The sequence below is a fragment of the Cervus canadensis genome, chromosome 22, assembly GCF_019320065.1.
Source record: "Cervus canadensis isolate Bull #8, Minnesota chromosome 22, ASM1932006v1, whole genome shotgun sequence".
NCBI classification, from domain to species: domain Eukaryota; kingdom Metazoa; phylum Chordata; class Mammalia; order Artiodactyla; family Cervidae; genus Cervus; species Cervus canadensis.
The window spans coordinates 46,263,165-46,280,243 of NC_057407.1; the positions used below are offsets into that span (position 1 = coordinate 46,263,165).

The 17,079-nt window shown below is 42.4% G+C and overlaps 1 protein-coding gene across 6 annotated transcripts in view; it reads right to left on the reverse strand.

The window, feature by feature from the left end:
• The window catches only part of LOC122425065 (myosin VIIA and Rab interacting protein), a 217,642-nt gene that overhangs the window by 111,881 nt on the left and 88,682 nt on the right, over positions 1-17,079 (reverse strand). For all 6 annotated transcript variants that reach the window (XM_043443378.1, XM_043443380.1, XM_043443379.1 and 3 more), the window contains one exon: positions 3,248-3,469. In XM_043443378.1, the coding sequence (XP_043299313.1) occupies positions 3,248-3,469 (222 nt within the window). The remainder of the gene's footprint in view (positions 1-3,247; positions 3,470-17,079) is intronic.

Sequence of the window (17,079 nt, forward strand, 5' to 3'; positions counted from 1 at the left end):
ATACTTCATTTACCGCGAGATGTGTCTGTGTCATTTCCAGGAACAAGGAGACACTCTCTTACATAACCATGTAAAGTAATCAATTTCAGGAAATTTAACATGAACTCAATACTGTTCTACCATTATCCAAATGGTGTCAACTGTCCCAGTATCCTCTACGGCTACTTTCCTCATCTCAAGGGTTGCAAAGGGTTAGGCATGCCACTTGGTTATCATTTCTTGTTAGTCTTTAAACATTTCCTCAGTTTCTTTTTTCTTTCATGACATCAACATTTTGAAGACTTCAGGCCAGTTATTTTGCATAATACCGCTCAGTGTGACTTTTATGTTTCCTCAAGATGAGATTTATTCTGAAATCTGGAAGGGTAGACTCTCTCTCACAGTACATGATTGGAACTTAATCACCAACACTCCTCAATTTTTTTTTTTTCCTTTAATTTTTTCAGTCTAGTCAAGAGCTATGTCAACTGTACAACTTTTTCACTGAACAGCCCTGGGTAAGATGGGATTTTCTAAGTACACAGTAGCTTTCTTTGACTTGCTGCATCATAGCGTGTGATGACATTGCAAGAGCTCCTTATTCAAAATGAACTACATGACATTGGCACACGGTGCTGCCAACACAAATAATTCCATTGCATTCAGGTTCCTTTGTCACAAATATTCCACAACGTGTACATATAGGATAAATGCTCTCAGTTCAAAAAAGTGAAATACTTCTTTCACTAAGAAACCACTGCATATATAATTTTTAATATAAGAATGTACCCATGCTAATACACATGATTTTAAATGTCTCATCATATTCTCTCAAGTAGAATGTGACCTAATTTACTTCTTCTGTTCTATTGTTGGACCTGTAGATTATTAGTAATTCAGGATGTCTCATTTTTCACTGAAAAATTTTTGTATTAAAAACATTCCATTGCCTTTTTAGGTAAAGGTTTTAGAAATTACAGGATAAAGGACTTGAACATGCTAATGGCTATTGATATATGTTGGTAAAAGGTTATGCCCATTTTGACTTCACCAGCGATGGATGAGAGTGCCTTTTGCAATCCACCCTTGTCAACACTGAGGAGAATGCAGGAAAACAAACATTAATAAGAAAAAAAGCTACTTGAAGTATAAATATCTATTCCCTTGCTTTCTACTGAGGTTGAACATTTCCGCATATAATTGTTAACCTGCGAATGTCCTCATCTCATAGTGATAATTTTTTAATATCTTATCTCCTGTAGGGATATTGCAAACCCATTGGGATATCTCTAAAACATACTGTGGAGTTTATACTAAAAGGGCAGCATGCTGATTTATGAATCATGTGGATTGTGTGAACATCAAACATTAAGTGATCAGATAGAAGTAAAGGGTATTCGACAGAAGGTGAAAAGAAATGAAGGCTTAAGTTGTCTCAGAAAAACCAAAGCTAATGCCACACGGGTAATAAGGACATATGTTTTGATTTCAGTTCCAACAGTAATTTTTCTCTCTCATTCCCTGAAAACAATCTCCCCAGTTGGTCTGCATTAAAGGTAATAGCACAAAACAACAAAAATCAGAGAGAATATTTTTTATAATGAAGCAAAGAACTAAGAGGTTGACTTGTTTCCAAGGAAAGTAGGATCTAATCTCATTAGATTCTTGAATCAATTCGACACCAAATGATAATGGCTGTCCTGTGCTTCTAGGCTCACTCAGAAAGTTTGGTTTCCCTGCAGAGGATCTTAAATGCAACCATTATGTGTCCTTATTTATAATGTTTGACTGCATCTCTGCAATAAATAGTCAAGAAGAGAAATTTATATATAATTAGAAAATGACAAAGAAAATGATTCCATAGTATCCTATTAGCTATATAACTTCTAAAATAAGTAAGCCATCATTCATTGTTATTAATCTCCCAAAGCTAAACATTTTAAACTAACCTACATTTTGAGTCACACCTGTAGAACCACACCATAGACAGGCCTCGGTGCTTGAGACAGTCATTCACTTCTGATGTAGTCGGTTAATATTACCACACAAAGGTACACTCTCAATTCCTAGCGCCTAAATTTTCTGAGAGCAGGACTTTTTATTGTTATAATTATTCATGGCTCCATAGTATCTCAAGAACCATATGCCTATGGTAGCTACTGGATAAACAGCTAGAAATTAAACCAATGCACCCAAAATGGGATTAATTTACGCAGGAAAGAAAAAGTATGTCATGGGCAGTGGGAGTAAACTATGGGTCTAAAAAGTGGTCATCGCCACAGCTTCACAGAGCTGTTATCCACTGTTTTATTGGGATTTCACATAATATACATACAGGTGTTCTTCACGTAATTTGACATATACAGTGTTTTAAAATCTAATTGCTTGATTATGAACATGCTGAAAGAATATCCCAGTAATACCCTAAGTAAATCATTTCTAAACCAAGAGGTGAATTTCAGATTGCATGAGAGGCAGAGAAGCTGATGATCAAAGTGGATGCAGCACAAATACCATCTCTCAGTAAAACACCAGTTTTTGCCAGGTATTTAAAGCCTAAACAGTCCATTGTAAATTAACTGTTTTTGTTTCAAGAAACTGGGCAGGTTTTAAAAATTGTTATTCACCTGAAATTTTTCACATTTGATTCAAGTCAGAATATTCCTAAATGTTTCCCATGATGAGTTTGGCAGTGCATCTTGTATCAGGCTGAGGGGTTATACAGCTTGTTACTACTGACACATAAATAAACTCTTCCAGGGCAACCTTCAAAATGTAAAAGACTGTCAGCCCACAGGCCATATGCACCTGAGGCACTCTGACTTCTCTACCAAATTGCGCCTTAGAAAAATTTCAAGAAGCAAAACCTTCCCCATGAATCTTGGACTTCTTTCCTGGACTGGTTCCAATGATGGACTTGAATAATATGGAAAAACAGGAAATGAGCTCAACTTTTCCATCTTTTGTGATTTTGGACAATATTAATCCCAAGACTCTTGGAGATATCCCCACAAGAAAGACATCATTATAAGATTAACCCAGCAAAATTCCCAACTTCTCCCTAACATCATCTTCCTTCATGCTCTGATTAAACAAGTTTGGGTGTGTTCTATCTGCATTAGGCACACCAAATGTAGAAAACTCCTCAGTAACCCTCCCTTTTCTTAAGAAATAATGCTGACCAATCAACCACTGGTGGCCCCACTTGGTTGAAGGAAGATGGTGTCACTGGTGAGCTGAGACCCTAAGGGTGCACTCGGCCACTTACCTTGCCTGCTGGCAGACACAGCAGATCCACACCTTCTCGTGCTTCTGGTAGGAGCAGCAACTCTTGCAGACGTTGAACTTACAGTCCCCACACCGGCGCTTGGTGTTGACAAGGAAGGTGAAGGGCGAGCAGCAACGCATACAGCAGTGCTCCACGAATTTCTGGTGCTTGGAGAGGATGCTGCACTTGCTGCCTTCCTCATCCAGCTTCTGCTTCATCTCACTGGGAGCCGGAGGGTGGTGGGGGGAGAGGGTGAGGAGAAGAGAAAACAGCACATCAGCTCAGGGGGCTCCCTCCCTAAAGAGGCCCACCCTGGCCCCCCTGTCTGCCAAGCTACCAGGTAGGATCTTCCTGTAAAACAATACAACTCAGGAAGTCCAGTGGCTTGACATACTATCCAGAGAGGAACCCTAATGGTGGATTAATTGTATGTTCTTCCATATGTCATGTTTTCTATAAGAAAGCACAAAACCTTACTACTTATATTTCAGACACCAGATTGAAATATAAATTATTGTAAAACTAAGCACATTAAAAAAGAACCCTTTAGCTTAATTAATGCCTTTTTAAAGGAGCAGAAGATCATTTATGTTAAAACATTAATCCTCACAACAGCCCTGCTGGGAATATGATAAATGCAGTCCTGGCCCTCAATATCCCTGGAAACAAGCACCGAGGATTTTAAAAGCTTTCAAATCAATGTAAGTCAATAAAGATTCTCTGGGTGATGGGCTAATCCTAAACACTGGTGACTCGAGAGCTGGATAAAAGTTAACTCCCCTTTTTCCAAAGAGCTCATGGGTATTCTGGGCACACAACTGGTCATATTTATGCAAAACTGCATGCACTGTTTTCTCTATACTCTTAGAAGCAAGGGAGAAACCTTGAGAGATAAGGAATCCCCCAAACACACTGAGATACCCAGGATAAAACTGACCGGAAGTAACTAAGTTATTCTGACTTGAAAGGTTTTGAATTTGTTTTTTTCTTTTCAAATATGGACACCCCCAAGCAGGAACAGAAAATAATTATATTTTTCCATATGCATTTTATGATCACACAGTTCATCCCAGATGAATCTATGATGTACGTGCGTCATGCTAAGTCGCTTCAGTCATGTCTGACTCTTTTGCAACCCCACAGACTATAGCCCTTCAGGCTCCTTCAGGAGTGGATTGCCATCTCCTCCTCCAGGGGATATTCCTGACCAAGGGATCAAACCCATATCTCTTACATCTCCTGCATTGGCAGGCAGGTTCTCTATTACTAGCTCCTGCTGAAATATGATGTGATGTATGTAGCAAATATTTTCCTTCATTTTGCAATTGTTTTTTCAACTTTTCATATAATGCATCTCATCATTTAGAAGTGTTTAATTTTTCTATAGTTAAATCTGTCAGTCTTTTCTTCTACGGCTTCTAAATTTTACATCTTGCTTATTACATCTCCCACCCTCTACCAACCACTTATCTACTTTCTATTTCTACAAATTTGCCTATTCCGGCTATTTAATATAAATGGAACTATACCATATGTGTTCAAAGTTCATCCATGCTATAGTGTGTATCAGAATTTCATTCCTTTTTTTACTGTCAGGTAATATTCTATTTACAGATATACCATATTTTACTTATCTATTCATCGACTAATAGACATTGGGGTTGTTTCTACTTTTTGGCTATTTTGAATAATGCTGCTATCAACATTCATGGGCAAGTTTTTGTGTGGACATATAATTTCAATCCCAGGAGTAGAATTACTGGGTCAAATGGTAATATTAAATGATTAAACTTTAAAGAAACTACCAGACAGTTTGGTAGTTTGGCTACTCCTTCTTACATCCTACTGGCAACCCATGAGGGTTCTGATTTTTCTGTATCCTCATCAACACTTGTTACTGTCCGCCTTTTTTATGACAGCCATCCTAGGAGGTTTGAAGTGGTATCTGATTGTGCTTCTGATTTGTATTTCCCCAATGAGGAATAATATTAAGCATCTTTTCATGTACTTACTGGCCACTTGCACATATTCTTTGGAGAAAAGTCTACTCGAATCTTTCACCCATTTTAAAATTAGAATATTTGTCTTTTTCATTGTTGTGTTATAAGAGTTCTTTATATATCCTGGATACAAGTCCAATATCAGATATATGACTTGCAAGTATTTTCCCTTTATTATATTAAACTGTATATTTCATTAGGATTTTCAGGTGTTTTTAGTACAAAGAAGGGCTGTGCTAGCTCATCGCAACCTGCTACTAGAATTGGAAATCTATGTATGGTTTTATATTCTAATTTTTCACTTAACAACAAAACACCGTAAACATCTTTCCATGAAAATTCAAAGAGTATTTACAGCTTTAGCTTTCAGGTGCCCTGGGCCGGCTTACACAGCTGCCAATACATGCCCAGGCTTACTGCTATGCATTGCAGTGTCCAATACTCATTTGTAGCTTGAGCATTGGAAGGGGAGAGAGACTATATCAGGCCTGCTGATAATTCTACAGGGTAAAATATTATATATGTATACTTGGCTGAATGTGGGCTTCCCAGGTGGCTCAGTGGTAAAGAATTCTGCTGCCAATGCAGGAGATGCGGGAGACCTCGGTTCAAGCCGAGTTGGAAAGATCTCCTGGAGGAGGGCATGGCAACCCAGTCCCATAGTCTTCCCTGGAAAATCCCAAGGACAGTGGAGCCTGGTGGGCTACAGTCCATGGGGTCATAAAAGAGTCGGACACAACTGAAGCGACTTAGTGCACAGTGTTGGCTGAATAAAATATTTACAGGGAAATAGGACAGAAGGTTTTTCCTTAAGGCATGATGATGTAGGTTACCCAGTCCCTCAGATTTAAAACAGAAGATGAGCTAAGTTATCAACACTCTGACCTCTGTAAACAATATAAGAACAGCCTCAGCAACTGACTTTCTTCTACTGACATTCCAAAGACACTAAATTAAATGGGATAAAACATCCAGGAAAGAAAGTCTTTGGGGATCAAAAGGAAAAAACTCCGTGAACTCAAGCACAAGATCACTTGAGCTTTATGAGTTTTGTTTCCTGATATACAAAATGCCAATTGGCATTTTAAAAAAAATCACTGAGAGTCTAATAATAAAATTTACCAACTCCTCCAAAGTTTGTCCCAAGCAAATCGAGGATTTTTAATCACAGACTTGGAGGAGGAAATAAGAATGCCCTTCTTCTGGATCATCTCTCCCTTCTCAGATTTTACTACTCTATAGGACCTCCTGGCAGAAGTCCTTAAAGAGAATTGTATAGGATAAACTATAGTGACTGACTGCAGGATCAACCAAGAGTCACACAAGACCGGTACCTGCACCGAAATGTCCTGGGAGGGACCAGGCCCCCAAATGGTCAGCCATGCGGGAAAGAGTGATGGGTTTCATCACAGGTGAGGGTGCACAGCTGAGCTGTTACTACCAAAGACCCTTCCAACCTTTCTGAGCCTCTCTACCTTTTGAGCAGCAATAGTAATTCCTACTTCACGGAGTTGCCGGATGTTTTAGTGAAGAAGGCTTTGTGATAGTATCTGGGCAGGAAGGCTCAATATGTATTTGTTGCTTGAGCACTGAGTGTGGTTGTGAAGTAGTATCTTAACTGTGGTTTCGGGTTTTTTTGTTTGTTTTACTTTTTAGCATGTGAGATCTTAGATCCCCAACTAGGAATCAAACCCGCACCCCCTGCAGTGAAAACGTGGAGTCGTAACCACAGGACTGCCAGGGAAGACCCTAGCCTGTTCTCTATGAAAAGCTATCAACATTTCACGGTTTCTGGGTCCACATGCCAATTCTGATTCTCACCACATGCTGAGACTGCATGCAGGCTCAGTAGGGCTAGAGTGCCATAACTTAGCAGCATCCGCCGTGGGCACAGCAGGGAGAAGTGATGGCCTATATGTCACTTGCTTGCTATCAAAAAGACAGTAATTCTAGCCCATAGCTACAAGTCTCCATGTTACAGGCACTATTATCTAGATTGCCAACTATTCACTCAGTTCACACTCACTGAGTAGCTATAATACTATTCTAGCGTGTGTGCATGCCAAGTCGCTTCAGTTGCTTCCGACTCTTTGTGACCCTGTGGTCTGTAGCCCGCCAGGCTCCTCTGTGCATGGGATTCTCCAGGTGAGAATACTGGAGTGGGTTGCCATGCCCTTATCCAGGGGATCTTCCCGACCCAGGGATTGGACCTGCATCTCTTGTGACTCCTACATTGCAGGCAGATTCTTTATGGCACAGTCACTGGGGACACCCATAATACCATTCTAGGCACTAGGGATAAAAAGACATAGGTCCCTCCCTTTCATGAAACATGTATTAAAGTAGGGATTCAAATGATTAAAAACTAAAGAAAATATAAAACAATTATAAGTTGTAAGACATTCAATAACAGAATAGGCAGGACACAGACTGAGGACGACATGGCAACCTACTTTAGACTGGGTGCTGACAGAAGTCCTCTCTGGGGAGGTGACAGTTTAGTGGAGGCTACAGGTTGAGAAGGGGCTGAGCCAAGAGAAAAAAAAAAAAACAGCAAAGGAAAAGAACTTAATGTTGGAGAAAGGGGAGGGAAGATAAGACACAGGCCCTGGAAAAGTGTCTGGATTTTATCCTACGTACAGTGGGAGGTCAATGAGGCTGGTGAGCAGGAACAGAGCAGGATCCACTCTTCATTGTAATAGCACCTGCTGTTACCTTAAGGTGGACTTCTCGACAGCCATGCGAGGAAGCCTGGAGGGCAGTGCAGTGATCTAGGTAGACGGGTGAGGTCTGGACCGGGATAGGAGACAGAGAGGGTTGGACAGACGCATGGCACACCTGCCCAAGGATCTGATGCAGAGGTGGAGGGAGAGAATGAACCAAGAACCAGTCTCAGGGTTCCAGCTTTTGCAGCAAGTGAAGCCATTTATGGATCAAGGGGAGATGACGATGATGGAAGCATGTTTAAGTGAAAACTGTGAGGCATTTAAAGGGGTTTGCCACGTGGACAACTGATAGGTATTTGTGCATCTCAGAGGATGGATCTGGGCCAGCTGTGTAAGTTTGGGAATCATCTTCACACACATCTCCATAAAGATGGGAATGGATGAGCCACCCTAGGGGAGACAGGACATCAAGCGGAAAACAAGAGGGCCTAGAAACAAGCAGGGACACCCCAAATGTTTAAATTCAGGCTGAAACCTTGACGAGGTGAAGCCTGACAAAGAGACTGAGAAAGACACCAAAGGAAGACGTTTCAGAGACGGAATGGCCGACTGTGTCTGCCATGAGGGTAGAGGAGGGTCCACTGGATCTGGCGACATGGAGGTCAAGGGTGGCCCCGACAAAAGCAATTTCACTGCGGGGCATGGAGTGGTGTGGGGATAGGGCAGGAGTCATTGTCATGGACTGCAGAGTGAACAGGAGGTGAAGCAGTGGATCAGTCACTGAATACCTCTGCCAGGAATATCATAAAAGCTTTTAAGAGCCAGGCTCCAGCGGGTGAACCCAATTGATAGGATAATAACAGTCATGGTCATTTAAAAGTATGTTTTGCTTTTAATCTGTCATGGGTGATCTCACTGTGTAATTTCAGGCAGAATCATTCTGCTGCCCCTTGATGGTGTTATCAAAATTCATTCAAGGTTAATAGAGTTCAGTGTATAGCAGTACAGAAAATAAACACTTAAAGATTCCCTCTGGATGGTAGTTAATAGACACACACCAGGTACATGGTGATTACCAGCTCTGCAAGGAAGCAGACCGTTTTAAACCGGAACTTTCGGTGGTCCCTTTAGCCCCATAAACCAGAGCATCACGTTTCATATAAGCATTGTCTGTAAGGAGTTGTGGGAGTCCCAGCAACCTGAATTTCTGCAGGCAGCTTAGTAAATGGTGGCGACTCTTCCCCTAATGGCTACAAGTTACTCAGCTCTTCTAAACCTGTTCCTTTCTTTCTTTTTTGTCAAAGAAGGATAGCAGCAGTATCCTGAAATGTCTGTTGCAGAAGTTAATGAGAAAAATGTAACTGAGTTGACCAGCAGGTGCCTAAAAAATAAATGTGACTCCACAGAAGCCTGGTATTATTTCAGTTCAAACCAGCTAAGCTTCTGCCCCACAGCAGGTGCTTAGAAAAGGCTCCTACTTCCCCACTGGATCTTCTGGAGTATTTGTTGTTTTTTTTAAAAAAATATTTATTTGGTTGCACCTGATTTTAGTTGTAGCACTCAGGTTCTTTCTTTCTTTCTTTTTTTAATTGCAGCATTCAATATCTTTAGTTGTGGCATGTAGGATCTAGTTCCCTGACCAGGGATCAAACCCAACCTCCTACATTTGGAAGGGCAGAGTCTTAGCCATTGGACCACAGGGAAGTCCTATCTTCCAGAATATTTGACTAAAGGCCATTTTTCAGAAATCAGTTAGCCCATACCAGGTTAGGAAACTAGATAATTTGTTTTAAAGTATGGTTTAGACAAAAATTAATGTCTCCAGTCACTTTTAAAAAGAACTAGTGATTTTTAATTTTTTTTTAGTCTCCCAAGATGGTGAGGGTTGGGATGGTTAAAACCTTCCTGTATCTTGACACATTTTTGCTGGTTACCATCACCATATAAAAAAAATAAAGATATTGAACAATGTGGGGTTACTGAAAAGAGTCATAGTTTATCATATTTAGCCTATAATCTATGAAGGAATTTACCATCACAATTCAGAAAAAACATTGTCAAATGAATGCACATTTATATAAACCATCTCTGTTGAATTCACTAATGTAAGTAAAAAGAATGGAAACAGACAGTAAGCTCTATGTTTCATAAAATGGGGGAATTCCCACATCCCCCCAGTTTCAAAATAGACTATGGAAGACACTTGCTGACTTTCATTTGCAATTTGGAGGGAAGATGGTGAAATCAGACACATATCCATCCTGACCTTGAGCAGAAAAACAAATGAAGGCACCCTGGGGGCATTATAATTCTTTTCTCGAAAAGAAGAATGGCCAGGTCACCAGAGAAGCTGAGACCTTCACACTCTGGACTCACATCAATATCACAGTATATTAGAGTTTCATTACAAACCGAGGCTGACTGGGAGCATGTGAAAAAGGAAACCCAAAGGGCATCTAGCTTGCAAGAGGGGTCACACCTCTTTATGGAGATGTGTGGTAGGCTTGTCAGATCAGATGGGAAATGTCTGGGAGAAACATCCCCACCTGAAGCTGCTTATTGTCCCAGCTCACTTACATTCCAGGATTGTCCCCTCACCTCCAAACAGCCCCAGCTGTGTCTGCCTTCCTAAACCTCATGATGGCTTGGGGCAGGACCCTCCTGGGTTTTTCACTCATTATCTTCACAACTCAGGAAAGCAGGGAGGGCAATCAGACTTTCCACCTCCTCAAATCAGCCATTGTGCATGAAACAGAAGAGACCCTCCGATTAATAGCTATGAATGACTTCTCTCAAGCCTTGGCCCAGGAAGGGGCTGAGAATCAGGGAGGCTGACAGAGAATGTTCTAGATATTAGTACAAAGTAAATAAAAGAAAATAGAGCAAGCTTTCCTTTCCACCAAACTTGCCTCTTTATTGGCTTTAGAGCCGCCTGGGCCCACTTTCACTAACAGCTTGGCCCCAACGTGAGGTTACGCTCTCGTGATATCTGGCTCCCGGGAGTTTTCCTTAGTAGAGCCACTGCCATCATGATGCCCTTGGGGCGGCCGTGAGAAGCCCCCTGCTCACGGTTCGCTGACCCCAGGAGAAGGATTTGGGGGGACATTCCTCACAGCGGCCGAAACCGATTCAGGGATTCTCCCTGTTTCTCCCATGCGGGGCACTGACTGCCAACGGGACGTGAGCTTATCCTGGGTGGAATGGAAAGACGCCTCTGGACAAGCTGACGAGCTCCAGGACCAAGTAAGTCCACCGGTGTGCTCCTGGCCAACTTCTCTTTTGAGCATCAAGTGCTATCTGGGCTTTCTGCCAGCTGGTTCCGACGTGTATCTGATGTTGAAGCCTGTTTGTGAGCACTGAGTGTCCTTTGGGCATTTCTGCCGGTTGGTTCTGCCGTGCGTTGGATGGTGAGGGCCGTTTGTGAGGACGGGGTGCTATTTGGGCTTTTTGCCCATTGGTTCTGACTTGTGTCTGCCCTTGGTTTGTGACTATGAGATACTATCTGGGTGTTTTTGTCAGTTGGTTCTGACATGTCTACCTTGAGGACCCTTTGTGTTGTGGGGAAGTGTTTATTTGGGACTCCATGTTGGTCATTATTTTAGGGGATTTGTGACAGTCCTGTCTTCTGGTGTGTGTGTATTCCATTTATGTGATTGGCATTCTCGTTGCCTTTTGTAAACTGGGAAATTCAGGTTCAATTCATTAAGAAAAGTTTACCTATGCAACTATGACTAAGAAAAAGAAAGGTTTAAAACAAACGAACGAAAAACATTGTGTGGCCAGCAGTATTGTTCACACTCCAGAGAAAATTGGTTAAGATAAAACCCTTTTTGAAATTCTAATACTGGTTCTTTTTGCATATGTAGTTAGAGACAGCTAGTTTGATAAAACACTGTTTTCATAATTCTGACCCGAGAAAACAAAAATATGCCTACGAGAAAGCTTGATGTTAACTCTTATCATGTCCTTGAGATACAGACACAGCCCACTCTGCCCAAGACTTTGGTCTTGGGTTAATTAGTAGAACTTTAAAAGATGTTTGGGTTCATATACCCACATTTTATACCATATTGAAGAGAAATTGTGCTATGAGAAAAATGTATGTTATAGGTTATGGAATATGTTCTTAAGTTTGCCCATCAGAGAATGCCGATATAACACATAGTTCAATGACTTGTTTCTTGGTTTTGTTAAGATATTTTAAAGGTTAAAAATTGTAATATGTAAAAATAATAAGGGAAGCATTTTAGTGTAAAGCAAGTAGGCCATGTGTTGGTGAGAGAAGGTATAGGCTATGTGTTGGTGAGAGAAGGTATAAAAAAACTGCAGTGTTTTTGCTGAGGGATAAAACAATAATTTTAGCTTCAGCTGGTTGTTCTGGATGAGAAGAAAAGGGACAAATTAATATGGAGAAAGTGATAAAAGATTTATATATAAAAAAAAAACTGAGAAAAAGAACTGCACTTTAAGATAAAGGTAGATTGAATTTAATTAGATAAATCAATTTTGCTATTACTAAATTGATACAAGACTGAGTTTGGGTTTCTCTCTGTTAAGAGAATAAAGGTTTTCTAAATGAGGATTATTTGGCATATTAAATTATATGGAAAACATGGTCAAATAATGATAAACATTCTTAGATTATACTGTATGGGTAAATATCATTAATATAAGTGTTCTAGAAGTTATATGATGTTTCTAAAATTTGAATATGTTCTGGTATTATGTTGTCAATCATATTTCTAGTTACAAATTGTCTAGTGAAGTTGTCATAGAATATAACTTAACCACTTATGTGTAGCACTGTTGGCGTTAAGTCTACTGCTTGAAGCACATGTACAACGTGTGTATGACAATTGGGTATAACTGATAAAACGTATAGGCTATCAAATGTTTCCCCATCAGCATACCTCTGTACTGGTTTGTTACATCTGATCAGTTTTCTCCCAATGTGAATAACTAAGTCAATAGATAAAATAAACAGTAGGCCTAGCACCGAGGGACATGAACAGACTCAGAGCAGGCAACTGAACCACTCTGGCAACGTTGAAAAAATATATTGATTACCAATGCTTGTTATGGAAAGATGTGCTATTAAAAGGGGAAAATGATGAAAGAAATTTTCACATGTTGAGGCATGGGGAAATCATCCTGGCTTATATATGATTTAATGTGACATTTAGGCTAACCAAAACAGGCTGTTTGTGGCCTATTAACCATAAATTGTTTATCTGCTTTAACCACTATGGGGGAAATAACACATTCAGAGAATAATCCACAGCTGCATTTTGATTATTACCCTCATTGTAATATGTCTACTAATTTTCACATGTTTGTCCAGGTACGATGACAAAGTAGTCAGAGAGATGTTTTCATAATACAAAATACTGATGATAAGCTTGAAACTCAAGATTATTTCCAACTCTGTGTCCATTCCCCAATTTAAGCAGGACTGTGCCCCACTTTGGCAGGAAGGAGCCACAGCAGTTGTTGTCCTGTTCCCTCAAAGATTTGGGGAAAACTGGAACAGTCCTGGACTAACACCAAGTTCCTCTGCAAAGTTTATGATTAACCTCTCTATCCAATGCTTTATTCCCTTTCTGGTTCTGCACCTGTCCCTCCTCAAGACTGAGGAGTATCAAAGAAAAGGTGGGTTTGAAATGGAGTGGGACCCTATGGTCCTTCCCCTCCATGTTCTCCGCTTGCCTTTTGTCTATGGAAACACTTAAGCCAAAGAATAAGTTTAATCAGAGAAGTGAGAAAACGCAAAACCAAAGCAAAGCGGTCAAGATTCAGTAATAATAGCTTAGTCATTAAGCAAAGTTAGGAGCCTTTAGTTCCTTCTCAAAGGCTGTAGATAACAGTCTAAGTCATGTCCTCCGAGCTGTGCTGTGGATACCGAAACCCCCACCAGTGGAAAAAGTGCAGTACGTGATCACCAGGCTGTAGATAACAGTCTAAGTCATGTCCTCCGAGCTGTGCTGTGGACACTGAAGCCCCCACCAGTGGAAGAAGTGCAGTACGTGATCACCAAGCTGTAGATAACAGTCTAAGTCATGTCCTCTGAGCTGTGCTGTGGATACCGAAACCCCCACCAGTGGAAGAAGTGCAGTACGGATCACCAGGCTGTAGATAACAGTCTAAGTCATGTCCTCCGAGCTGTGCTGTGGATACCGAAGCCCCCACCAGTGGAAGAAGTGCAGTACGTGATCACCAGGCTGTAGCCGTGACATAAGCTGCCACGCGAGTCCGCACCCTGGCCCAGCGCCCTGCCAGCCCGTTTGCTGGCCTCCAAAAGAAAGCAAACTTCCCTTTCCAACAACTCTGCCTCTTTATTGGCTTTTGAGTGGTAAGCTGTTGAATTCCACTTTTGGTAACAGTATGTACCATATTTTAGTATTTTTGAAGCCATTGGTAGGTTAACCTGACCTATCCAGGCTCACTGACCGCCGTGTGCTGGGCAGATTCACAAGCTAGCTGCACCTGCTGTTTACACTGGACGGAGGAGCATAACTGAAGTGAGACAGACTGGAAATAGGGTGACCGCGTCTAAGTGCCAATCCAGGTATCTCCAGATCTCATCATATTATGAAGTATGTATGAGAAATATATACAAAGTAAATAGGCTATTAACATCATTACTAGACCACATCTAGAAGTCCTGATTTCAGATCGTTTCACTCATTAATATGGCTTCATTTCATTAACTCATGGGCTTCATAAGTAAATATTTATACATCTGAATGTGAAGTTTATGGAAATAAAAAGCCACTTTTATATCTTTACATATTAGGAACTAGCCTGAGGTTTTATTTTTCAGATGGTTCCTTTTACTTAGATTTTAAGTCACTGCATGAGGATGCTTAAGGCTGTAGCTTTTGAGATTTCTCATTTTATGTACTTAATTGTTTTTTTGCCTAAAAGCACTTCTAACATTGGAGCGGGGATTGTTTATCTTCTCTATGCCCCAGAATTTCTACTTTCTTGCTTTTAGTTCTGTCAGTAAAGGTTGGTTCATTAAACAGAAAAGGGAGAACACTTGAGACAGAAACTGCAACTGCCTTCAGCTGCTGCAGCGCTTTGCCTCCCCTGGGCGTAATCACAGGCAGGTGTCTGGGTCCACACAGGAGGCCTGGGCATGCACGGTGGGGGCGACACTGCCCCTGCAAGGAGGCGGGGGGTAAGATCACGGCCTGGCTATGATCTTGGGGCTACATTAAGGTCAGACATGTGTTAATTTTCTCCCATTCTCAGCAGTCTAAGACACTCAGCCCAGAAAAAAAACAAACAAACCCAAACCATGATTGATGGCGAGCGTGGACACTGCAGAGGAGGGACAGAAGGAGGTAAGGGAAGATAACCACCCTTCTCTCCTTCCTCACTGATAGAACACTGACTTTGAGCTGAGCCACCGCCTCCTAGAATCGAGACCAGGCTTCCCAGCACCCCTGGCAGCTACACGGGACTGTGTGGCCAAGTTCTGGCCCATGAGATAAAGTGGAAGGACGTGTGGTACACAGGGCACTTGGCGCTCACTCAGCCAGGAGGGGTCTCTTTCCGGTTTTCCGCTATTCCTCCCCATCTCACTCTGTGTTCATGATGGCACGAGCTCTCGCCGCCAACTCCATCTGTGATTTGACCTTGGGAACCCGTGTGGATCAAAACCAAAGGCTCTTGGGTCCTCATGATGTGGGGGGAGCCACCACACTAGTTCTGAACCCCAGCCCTGCATTTCTTCTATGGGAGAAAGAAATACCGTTTCATTACTGTATCTATTGATCTTTTGGGTTTTTCTCTCATAGACAGATTGGCCTGACTCTGAGAAAGGAGGGCAGGGCCAGGTAGGAACGGGGAGGGGAGGCTGGGTGATGAGGCTGAGACTGGCAGGACTCTGGGCGGGTCGGAATGAAAAGGAAAGCAGGATGACGCAAGTCCATAGCGAAGACCACGCATCCCCACAGTGGTGGCAGGGCCAGGGGAAGGATGTCAGCTTGAAGTTGCCCCACTGGGCTGGGGACCCAAGACAAAGTACAGTGTTGTATGTAGAAACAGGCCAAACCCACCGCCGCGTGGGGCTGGGTGTGAGGATGGTCTAAAAGTGACCCAGACAGACAGGCAGCTTTGTTGGCAAGAGCCTCTGATATCTCCTAGCTCACCGTTCACAAGGGGCTGCTGTGTCCTCCTCCTGGAACTAGAGGGAAGCATGGCGGCCTGTCCATCAGGACCATCACTTCCTGGGCCTGTGGGGTCTGTCGCTGGTCACTGCTCCTTGTCACCTCTCTGACTCACTCCTAGGATGGGCAGGGTGGCCAGGTTCCTCTGCCCTGATTCTCCTCCCCTCCAGGCACTGGGTGCCAGAGGGATCTCCACCATCATCTTGCAGCCACTTCCTGAGGCCAGCTTCCCATGAGTCCCTGGTGGCCAAACTCCTCACATCTTGGCACTCCTTTTTCTCCTTGGCCTTGCTGTCCAGCAGCATTCCCAGAAAGTCCCTGTCTCTGTTCTTCAAAACAACCGACTCTGTCCCATTCTCACTTGCGTCTCCCTGCCTGGATATACAGCTCCCTTGACTGGCTGGCAGTCTTCCCAGGACTCTTCTCCTTTGCTGTCTTTCCTTCCTAGTTGCCAGGATAATGTTCCCTTTCCTATGCTCATCCTCCCTTGGATGAAGAAAGGAAAATCATCTTTAATGAGAAGGTGCCATGTGAAGAGCACAGGCCTGGCATCGGGAAGCCCAGGAGAGAATCCTGAGCCAGTATTTCAGCTCTCTGACCTCGGTGTTACTCATCTGTACCATGGGGCCAATAATGTTCACCTCACAGAACTGTTGCAAAGATTAGAAATACACATTCATAGCACCTGTACATCATGGGCATGTGATAAAATCACTTGCTATTTTTTAAAATCACTGTAATGATATTTGTAGCATCAGTATGACCTCTTAACAGAACCCCTGAGAAAGGCAATTTTTCTAGGACAGGGCATCTCCAGTGATGTGAGGGATTTCTGACCTCAGGAGACAGTCCTGTCCATCCAGAAGACCTCTGTCCCCTTGAAGCCCATCTCAGATTGCATCTCAGCAGGGCTGCTCAGGAAGCCCTGGGCCATCCTCCACCGTGGTGACCTTGCCCAAGACAAGGGTCCAGCCGGCTCCACATGGGGGCTG